This window comes from Mesitornis unicolor, unplaced genomic scaffold (assembly GCF_000695765.1).
Source record: "Mesitornis unicolor isolate BGI_N332 unplaced genomic scaffold, ASM69576v1 scaffold678, whole genome shotgun sequence".
NCBI classification, from domain to species: domain Eukaryota; kingdom Metazoa; phylum Chordata; class Aves; order Mesitornithiformes; family Mesitornithidae; genus Mesitornis; species Mesitornis unicolor.
The window spans coordinates 61,496-72,200 of NW_010203626.1; the positions used below are offsets into that span (position 1 = coordinate 61,496).

The 10,705-nt window shown below is 42.1% G+C and overlaps 1 protein-coding gene across 1 annotated transcript in view; it reads right to left on the reverse strand.

Annotated features, from left to right (window-relative positions):
- VWC2 (von Willebrand factor C domain containing 2) overlaps positions 1–9,749 on the reverse strand; it is a 57,894-nt gene extending 48,145 nt beyond the window's left edge. The window contains exons 1-2 of the mRNA XM_010190752.1: positions 9,036–9,749; positions 1,806–1,935 (exon numbers count right to left, since the gene is read on the reverse strand). Coding sequence (XP_010189054.1) covers positions 1,806–1,935; positions 9,036–9,749 — 844 coding nt within the window. The remainder of the gene's footprint in view (positions 1–1,805; positions 1,936–9,035) is intronic.
- Between the last annotated feature and the right edge of the window lie 956 nt (positions 9,750–10,705).

A 10,705-nucleotide genomic window follows, 5' to 3' on the forward strand; every position in this document is an offset into this window, starting at 1 on the left:
ACCAGAAAAGTTGAGCTTCTTCTGAACTATCTTGATTTTGTTGTTATTGTTAATGGCTTTTTTCCTCATCTAAAAGCTAACAAGGAAAGCCACTCTTGGTTCTCTGACATGCAGAGAAGTGACAGTACAGCTCACTGGAAACAGGCAGCTCTGGTCACCTTGGCCTGAAACTGGGTCAGGGATGCCAGCTTATGGTTATACCCAAGGAATATACAAGTAATATCGAGGATTCAGTTGCTGAGGACAAGACCAGCCTTTTCTTGCAGGCAGAACTCAGGGAATCCAGCTTTAGTGCTCCGAGAGAAGGCAGCCTCCTCACAGCTAAGACATGTTTTATGGACAATTTTTTTAAAAGGCCCCATTTCTGGGAAATATGTCAGGGGATCTATGCAAACAGCCAAGCCAAGGCCCGCACTGTTGTACCACTCTAATCCAAAGGCAAGCCACTGCTGGGAGACAGCAACCTGTGCATTACGTTGACGCTGGTGGGAGAACATGCACCTATAGAAAGTCAATCCAGCTTCAGTGTTAACACTGCTGGAGAAATTCAGTGGGAAAGACCACATCAACTTGACATGTTATGCTTGTAACTCCATCCCTGATATTGAAAACAGACCCTCTGACCATCAAGTGTCACTCCAACCTGGGGAACCGCAGCAGAGTGAGGTGCACACAAAAAGCCCGAGAGCATGTTGGAAGGCTCTGGCCATCAAACAAGCACTAAAGGATCCTCTGGACCAGCTAGCTGTCACTCCACCAGCTCCCAGATTCAGCCTTTTTCAGGAACTGTCCCTACATGCCTCAAAAAATGCCTGTCCTCATCTCCAAAAGCAGAGTGCCCTTAAGCTGTACAGCCGAGAACAAATTCCTTCAGGGTTGTAACAACCAATTAAGGGATGTGAAGCAATTACTTTTATACCCATACAAATGAATCTCCTCCAATGCAATTAACTATCCCTTATCATCTACTGTTGAATTTGTGGAAAGCATATGCTGTGCACTCTCTCCTCCCCTAGCTTTTCCACAATTTTAATCAGTTTGTTTTAGCTAATGTAAGGGAACCTACCTATTCTAGAGAAATAATACCTGGCTGCAAATTATCTGAGTATTTTTAGATGTCTTTTAAATATAATTTCATTTGAGATTTTGCAGCTTTCATTTCTATTAATAAATTATCATTTCTGCTTTATAAGTGATGAGCTAGTGTGTCATGTAATTTTTTCCTCTAAATAGACCAAGACTTTGATCTAATGCAAGCCCTTGCTGGGAATAGAGAGACTTTCTGTCTAATTTAGTTATGAAAAATATTCAATTAAACTTGGGAGTTTAATTCATTTAGTTATGAAAATTAAATGAGCTCAATAAGGTACATTTGAGTTGCCTCAGGAAAAAAAAAAAGAAGGGAAAAAGAATCTCTGAAAGGGGAACAAATAAGAAAGGAGAACAAAAGTAACTTTTACTGCTCACACCAAAAGGTGGATAACATGAAAAGCAGGAGTTCCATTTTGTGTTCCTATATAAAACATATCCACAATGAGCTCATGCAAAACTTACATCCTGAAGCCACATGAATAACTGCTATTAACACCCTAATTGTCTCCTGGGTAACAAAAATCCCTGTAGGTCATAATTGAGTCCATCCCAGCCAAGGGAAGATCTAACTCCTCACACTGGGCTGACACCACCCACACACAACTCTTCTCCATTTCCCTTTGGGGAAGAAGGAAAATACTGGAATTATTTTTCAAAAAGCAGAACAGAACAAAGTGGATCTCTCTGACAGAAGGCCCCTTCTAGTCACTTACCATTTTTGCAGATAGGACAGCACTGATCAGGCTCGTACACTGGATCCACGCACTCGGTCTGGGGACAAGCGGAGACAGTGCACAGCACTTCACCATTGGCTTCACAGCGACACTTCTCGCATGGAGAAACCTGAAACACAAAGCCATCCATCTTGTAACTCTTCCACTCAATACTCTCCTAAAGTGTGCAGTGCCTGCCTTCCCATCTTTTCCTTATCTCTTTTTCTTCCCCCCCTTTCAAAAAAAGCTTTTTTTGGTGGTCTGAATAATGTAGAAAGTGAGGCTGGGCTCCTGCAAAATTACAGAATCACATCATAAAAAGAGGCAGGTTCTGCTCTGAAACTTTGCCCTAAATGGGGGAGTCAAAGGGATCTTGGGTACAAGGACACTTCAGACATTCAACACAAATAAAGCAAAAATTTCTCTACCCCATTTCTAATAAAATTCCAGCAAAAAAAATCCATAATTTAGACGAAATTTCATTTAATTCTGTTAAAAGTTCAAAAAAAAATAGAAAAAAATGTATTTTAAAAAATGAAAAACTTTGCTAAATGAAACATATTACTTCTTTTAATGGGAATCCTTATTGCAGTTTTTTCAATTTTGAAAGCTTTTTGGTAGCAGGAAGCTGCATTTTATTGAAAACTACAATTTTCATAGAAAAGTCAGGAAAAAAACCAGGTTAACTGTGTTTGGACTATTCTTTTTCTTATATCTGTGACTTCCTGAAAAGAAACTGCAATTCAAAGAAAGGTGTGAAGCAAAAAAACAGATGATCCTTTTTACTTACTGAAATGTTACTGGTTTTGAAGAACTCTGTAAAATAGCAGTACCATGTGATAATTATGTGAATGATCTACTTCAATGAAATTAATTCCCAACAAAAAGAATAAAGGCCCTACTCAGGAAAAAAAGGGACTTTCAAACATCTGCATTTGCCACATGTACAATTCCAGCTGTCCTCTTCAGTGTTCCGGACCAGGCACTGCACATGGTACCTCTATTATCCTTGTACCACACAAAGAGCTGGAGGTAGAAGGAACCAAGGGTTTTAAACAGCAATGAACGGTATGCTGTAGATCTCATTGCTGTACTCCAAACTACACACTGGCATCCATGCTCAGAGTGCAGGATGAAAATGCAGCTGAATGTTATTACTCGTGATCCTCTTAAATCCATAATCCATGCAGATTCTAGGTTTACTTAAGGTTAACAATTGGATCAGGCTGTTTCTCATGGACTCTTTTTCATTCTAGATTCCAGTTGGTGCCAAACAACCACCCACTGAATTTCTCCAAGAAAAGCAGAGTAACCTCTAATAATAATAACAAAATTCTCTGTGAAGAACCACCCCGATGTCTAAATTTCATATAATCTGGTTTCATTTTCTTATTTCTTAGGCAGCCCCATAACACTTTCTCCTCAAATCCATTCTCTGCTTGCTTGCCTCTTTCACGTCCTTCTCACTTCCAATGTTCAAACATGCTGATGCTTGCACAGCATCATCTCCAACTAAATGCTCATCCATGCTTTGCCACTTCTCTTCCCACCTGCCAGGGTTGTTACTAGCTTATGCACTCACATATCTTTTCACACCATCCCCTCTGCTTAGAAAGCCTAAATAGGGTCTCTTGCTGTGTTGCTTTCTGCTTTTATTACTATTATTTATTTCAGGCATTCTTTGCTAGCTCCTCACTTCCAGTTTTCTTTTTGCTTTAAACTCTACACAGAATAATACCACACCATACGTTTATAAAATGCTACAAGGCTGACAGCCCAGTACTGCAGATTTTTATTGACAGCTCTGGGGCAAGAACTTTGTCCTGTAATTATTTATAAGCTGCCCTGTTCACTTGCAGAAGCTGAGTGTCAGCAGATGAGGAGGTTTTCAATTCAGTGTTCAGAGTCAAGAGGCTCAGCTCTGGGGCCCTCAACATAAGAAGCACATGGAGCTGTTGGAGCAGGTCCAAAGGAGGGCTACAAAGATGATCAAAGGGGTAGAGCACCTCTTCTATGAAAACAGGCTGGGAGAGTTGGGGTTGTTCAGCCTAGACAAGAGAAGGCTTTGGGGAGATCTGATAGCAGCCTTACAGCACCTGAAGGGTGTCTACAGGAAAGCTGGAAGAAATTCTTTACTGTGAGGGTGGTGAGACACTGGCACAGGTTGCCCAGGGAAGTTGTGGATGCCCCCTCTCTGGAAGTGTTCAAGGCCAGGTTGGACAGGGCTTTGAGCAACCTGGTCTGGTGGGAGGTGTCCCTGCCCATGGCAGGGGGGTTGGACTGGATGAGCTTTAAGGTTCCTTCCAACACAAACCATTCTGTTATTATGTGATTCCAGGTAATCATTTGAGCTGCATGTGAAATTTTGAGTGTCTGCAAACGTGAGCTCCTAACTATCTGTAAGACAATAGCAAGAATCCTTCCCTCTGGAGTTCTTTCCAGAATCAATACTAAATTATTTATGAAAACACGCTTTTTTGGGGAGGATTTTTTTTTCTTTAATTAATCCTGCTTGATGAATGCTACTAGAACTCCATTCCAAGGATCAGGCTCAACAATGCAAACCTACAGCTTTCAATTGGTTTCAACATTTTTTACCATCACTTGAAAAAGTTGAAAATTTGCCAATGATAACAGTTCAATGAGATCAGATGAACCTGGTACCAACAACAACAGATACTCCCTCTGTCAGGACTCCACTTAGTAGTTGTGCCATTCAATATCAAAAGTGATGTAAAACCTAGAGTATCTGATGACGATCAAGAAACAAGACAGCACACAGATGTTATTCCTAAAATCTCTCATCCATAAAATATAAACATATTCTAATTAAGTAGGCTGTTTATTGAAGTTCAAAATTTGACAGAAACCTAAAATTCCTAGAACAAGAAGCCATTTAATGAACCATTGAAAATCCTATTAAAAGATAAAAAAATTGATCTAATCTTTATCCAGTAATGATGTTTCAGAATAATGCATTTTTGTCCTATAGAGCACATACATTTGAAGACTGTACGTTTCATGAACGGAGTACACTGTTAATGTGATACTGCAGTCGTAAATTCTTCCTGTGTAATAAGAATAAATACACCCTTCCTGTGTAATAGATCAGAGGATTTCAGGGGAATACATATAGTATACCTTTAATAAGTGCTATCATCTGTACAATCCACCAATATGAGCAATGGTAGCAGGGGAACACCTCCACGTGCTTATTTCTACAAAACTCTTTTCAGCCATGTAAGTGAACCACAGTGGCTGCTAAAATGGTATTAGTGTCAACTTTTATCTGTTCATCTTCAGACTAAACAGTAGTGCATTGCTTTTTATATATCATTGGAATGTAGCAGGAACTGCAGAAAAACCCCACTTCTTTCCACGTCTTAATGGCAGCTTAATACTCAGAGACAATCATCACTAGCGAGAGAGACAGTAACACAATGTGTACATATAGCAACAGCTAAATAATCAGAATGAAAAGACACATTTGGTCCTTCATTTCCTCTCCTCTACTCCTGTAACGTGACCGCATTCCCTGCGGTGCAGTTCCTAGGGCAGCCAATGCAAGGAACAACCAGCCCAGCTGCACTCACACTCAGCCCATCTGACATAACCACGGTGGACCGGAAATAATGCGACCTATCAACCTCTCTCTGAAGACCAGTGACACCACGTCTCTTGTGGGCTACAGATGAAGCTGTTAACTACACAGTAGCAGCAGCTCTGCCTATGCAAAAACTGTGAGAAGACAACAAGAGGCACAGAAGTCTTAAGTATTCACCAGACAGCTGTAAAACCTGTAGAAAACAGAGCACAGATGGCAAAAAAAACAAACCCAAAACAACTTCTTTAAAATTGTTTAAAGGGAAGTTTATGAGCAGATGTATAAATAGAGTTGCAGATGTTGTAAAAGAGCAAATACACCATTGTGTAAACAGGTATATTTCCCACTAGTGGGGCATGAGTAAACTGTAGCTTAGTAGGGGTAATAGGCTTATCTAGCAACTTAGTGTAAATTGTCACCATTCAGAAGTGACAAATCATTTACACTCATTGGAGTTCTGGTTCAAAGTAATTTGAGCTTTCTCTTCCCCCTTTCCACATGTCAAACTTCAGTTAAAAAAAAAACAAAACAAACCAAAACCAACCAAACAAAAAAAATGAATTAAAAAATGTATATAATCTACATTTGCTTCCTTGAGCCTTGGAAACATCCAAGTTAAAAAAAAAAAAAGTCAGTCATAATCCTAAACAGATTTGCTATTGTGCTGGAATTTTTATTAATATTCTCTTGCTACTAACACAACTCAAGAGAACATGAATGGGGTTAGGCTGACAAGAATAAACATATCAGCCTTGTTTTTACTTCTCTATGCCTTTGAAATACCACAGATGTTTCAAAACCCATTTGGGCTTGTTGGCTTCCAGATTTCCATGTTATTCACAAATAAATACAAATTTTGCTAGCAGAGAAATTCTAAAGGAGACACATGAAGCAACAACTTTCAAAAAATGTTGGTCTTTACCAACCATATTACACTTCTGAAAAGAATTTCTGGTTCTTGTAAGGCTATTACTTTATATAAAACTGAAAAACATCCAGTGGAGCATGTGCTCAGCAATCTCCAGCTCCAGTGAAGAATTTTATCCTTACTGCACTTCACCAACTAAGGCTTGTGCTCGCAATTCCACTCGTGTGGATGCTGTGATCCCTCTGCCATCCTGCCTCACGATACCCATAGGAGAGTAGAGTGGTGCTGATGGAAACAGCTTTATGAGATCTCATCCTTCCGCCACACCTGTGTGTGGACATCCATGTCCTTTTTGGAAAGAGAAAAACTTGTGCATACACACACACACACACACACACACACACACACACACACACACACACAAGCAAAGCCTGCAGGAAGGACTGTGAAGCAAGGAAATGCATCAAATATCCCATTCCCTGGCACTCTCAGCTTCCAAGTTAGCACCAGCTCCGGTCAGCGCAATTTTTTGCCTTGTCAAGCCATGTATGAATTTTTTATAAGCAAACTCCCAAACTTGCATGCATATTTACACATCTATACATAAATGTTTGTGCAGATAACCTAACTTAAAAGCTAGAAGGTCACCATTTTCTTCCTCCAGTGATGTCTGGTACACTTTGCCACAAATAGTAGGTGCAGGCACAGGGAAAAATCAGATCGCTATCCATTTGTAACTTCTTCCTTGACCTTAATCAAGAGATAGCATATGAATAACCTCTCTAAGACCATCAACTTTGAACTTGTAAAATGACCTTTGAAACCATGTGCAATTACGTGCATTTGCAATAGCTTCCACTGAGCAGCAGCAATCTGTACCTTACCTCACCAGACACCTCCACTTATTGCAGTGGCATGGGCAAACTGCCCCATATACAGTTTTGCACTCACAATACTGGAACCAACATTGGACCTCAACTGAAAACCAAGGTCCTTGCACGTCAAAATAAACAGGCTGCAGTTCCACTGCCGAACTGTGTTGGTAACTTTCCCTGTGCATCCCGAGCAGGCATCCTTTCTCACTCGTGTTTCCAGAGCTGGCTAACACAAAACGGTAAGGGAACTGATGTTTCATTACAGGAAGGTATCAACTCAAGGGCTAAAGGCTGGGTGGAGTTAAAAAGAAAGCTGAAAGCCAAAGTTTTTTCAGAACGATTCTGTAAATGTCATCACTCAGCATTCCCTTTTTACCAAGGCTGCCAGCCATGTTCCCATGTAACAAGGAGCCCTACAGTTTTATGCTCTCACTAAACACTTAACACAAAGAATTTTAGGCTTGCTTTACAGCCATTAATATGATGCCACTATATAAAGACAAAGAAATGTAACTCATTAGAAGAGCATGAGGGAGAAGCCTTTAAAACTTTGACAGGGAGACCTACACTAAAGAGGTGCAGAAGTATCACTGTTTTGGCTACACCTCAGAATTAACTTCTGTGGAAAAGGAAGGATCTCACAATCCATTTCCAAAAAGGTCATGCCAACTAGCTGCTGTTAAAAAAGTACCTTCTCCCTCTTAAAGCAGAAAACTGCCACCCCAAAGCTTGAGAGTAACATGGATAAAGGAGAGTGATACGATGCTTTCTGCCATGCTTTGAAAAATTAGTAATGATATACACATTACTGCATAAAGAGAACAAGAGGAAAAGCTGTGATTTATTCCAGAGAGAGTAATTGTTTAGTTGAAGAATGTGGAAAGACGTTATGAATTGAATTTAAGTTTCCAAGAACACAAATATCACAGAAAGCCAAGGTCACAACTTATTCACAGCCATCACAAATATATTTTCTCCATCCAGAGATGGGTTCAAGCTGCCAGAACCTTGAACTGGATTTCATACCCCCTGCAACATATTCAGCTCAAAAAACTCTGTTATGTTCAGAAATTGGTTTTGAACCAGCCTAACAGTCACTTGCAAGCAAATTCTTAGAGCCTGCTTGCAGATTACAGCCACAACAAAATACTACAGGGGGAAAAGGGAAGGTAAGCAGCCAGGAGATTGGCCTTAACTCCGAAACTTTTCAGTGCACTATAATAAGTTGCATTTTAAATGATAATGACCTTGCACAGTGGTGCTAAAAATGCCCTATTCTAAAAGGATTTCCCTAGACATAAAGCTTTTCAAGTCCTTTGCTTAGGTATCACTGTAATCCAGACTGCAAATCATGCTCTTATTAAAAAGAAGGCCCATAGTCATTCTCAGAAAGCAAACATTACGCAACCTAGGCAGCACAGTTTAAATGGTAAAAAAAGGATGAGAGAAATTACTGTTACAAAAAAGGTATCATCACAGACTGATTACTAGGAATAGAAGTCAGCCCAGAAAATCCTGCTCGATCCCTGAAAGGTAGAAGTTTCACAGTTAATAGTTAAACAAGGAAACAAAAGTAATGCTGGAAATTCTCATAAAATCCACATCACCACTGACCAGCATCCTTTCAAGTAGCATTTTTTACTGTAAATACCAAAGGAATTAATAAAGATCAGCTCCCTCTTTTAAAAATGTTACAGTATCGCAGAGCAAGAAAGGTCATGTTTAAGGGGAATGTTTTCACAGCACTGCAGAAGTAGCATCTGCACAGAAATGAAAAGGTGAGGAGGAGACCCAGAACGCCCTCTGAGAAAGCACTTAAAGAACATAATGCTTCATTAGATGACAGACGGATCCACAACACGACTTTTGGCTTCAGCCCTTACCATGAACTCCTCCAGGGTCTGGTAGGTCTTCCCTCGAAACTCGCAGTAGTTCTTCCTCTCCTTGCACTGGGGGCAGCACTGCGTGGTGTCCACATGGACGCAGCGAGGGTGGAGCCTGGGGCACTCGGGCTGTATGCACAGCGGGCCTTCTTCCGTGCAGAGGCAGGGGCAGGCGGAGGGACCCGGTGCAAACTTCTCCCCGATGGCGTAGACGAAGCCGCTCTCGTCCACACAGCCTTTCCCACGGTAGTCCGGGTAGGCGTACTCCTCGGGAGGCTCGGGAGTGGCGCTCGCAACAGCTGCAGGGAGAGACGAATCTTCAGCCACCTGAGGTTCTTCGGGAGCAGCGTCCCTTTGCTCTTGCACTTGAATGCTCCCGGATTTACTGCTCGTCCCCTGGCTGCTCCAAGCCTGCTTTTGCTTAGTCCAGGACTCCTTGTTCGAGTAGTTCCTGTTTCCTTTGCTCTTCCAGTCCCTGCTGCCCTCCTCCCTCCCGCTCCTGCCGATCTCATTCATTTTCCCTGGGCCTGTCTGGCTGTCCCTTGTTGATGTGTGATCCCTCTTTTCCTGGCTCGCCTTTATCTCCTGTTTGTCTGGAGCCTTGGCCAGTTTTTGTACAGGTATGGTGGAACTACATAGGGCAACCATGAGGCAGCAGGTTACGAGAAGCGAACTAGAGAGAGCTCCAATTGCCATTGCAGTAGAGCTGGGCATCACCTACTGCATCCCACAGGGGACACTGCATTCACATCGGAGGGAAGCGCTTCACAGATTCACAGTTCCTAGGAGAAGAAGGATTAGGAACACTTCAGCTCCTGCACTTCTACCCCCCCCCACCACCATCCCTCAACGCCTCCACCGATGCAACATCTCAAACAATATGCAACCTGTCTCAGTAGTTTATGCAAAAGGCAAACAACAGCCTGGTGCTGCATCCCTCCTCCTCCTCCCCCTCTCTGCCAAGTCTTATAAATAGCAGGGCTCTGGACACAGACCGAGCGTCTTCGGCTCCGTGAGAGCAGCACGCAGGACTCTGGGGAGTGAGGATTTGCAAAGGCAGGTGCATGCAAAAACCAGAACGTTTAGGGGGGTTATTTTTTCCTGTCAAACGACAACACGTGAAGAGGATGGATGCATGCTGAATTAAATGGAGCTCCCCTAAACACAGCAGAGTCCAGAACAGAAATCAGCCTATTGAGTCCTACTTGCTGACTGCATGCACGACGATTTTCATTAACCTCTTACTCAGTCTGAAATGTGCTGTTGGCTTGTTTTATCATAAATACCTACCAGTGAGCACATTTCTGTTAAAGACAACTAAAACCAAGCACACTAAAGCGAGCAGAGCTAAACTACCTCTTTCGAACTACCTGAACAAGCACACGCCACCTCTCTCTTCCCATGTTTTAAAGGCAAAGCCGAGGAGCCCTTAAGAGTTTCCGCAGCAGCGGGTCATTTAACCCACATCTTCCAGGAGTTCAGCAGCGCTACCGGCTCCTGTCCTTAAAACACGGCACATAAAATGAGGAGGAAAAGCAAAACAAAAACCAAAACAAAATACGTACACTACTCCGGCCACGATAAGCAAAGGCGCTCCAGCCTCCCGGCACGGCCCCACCTCCAAGGTACCGCTCCTCAAAGCCATTTAAAAGCCTCCCTCTCTCTCTCTC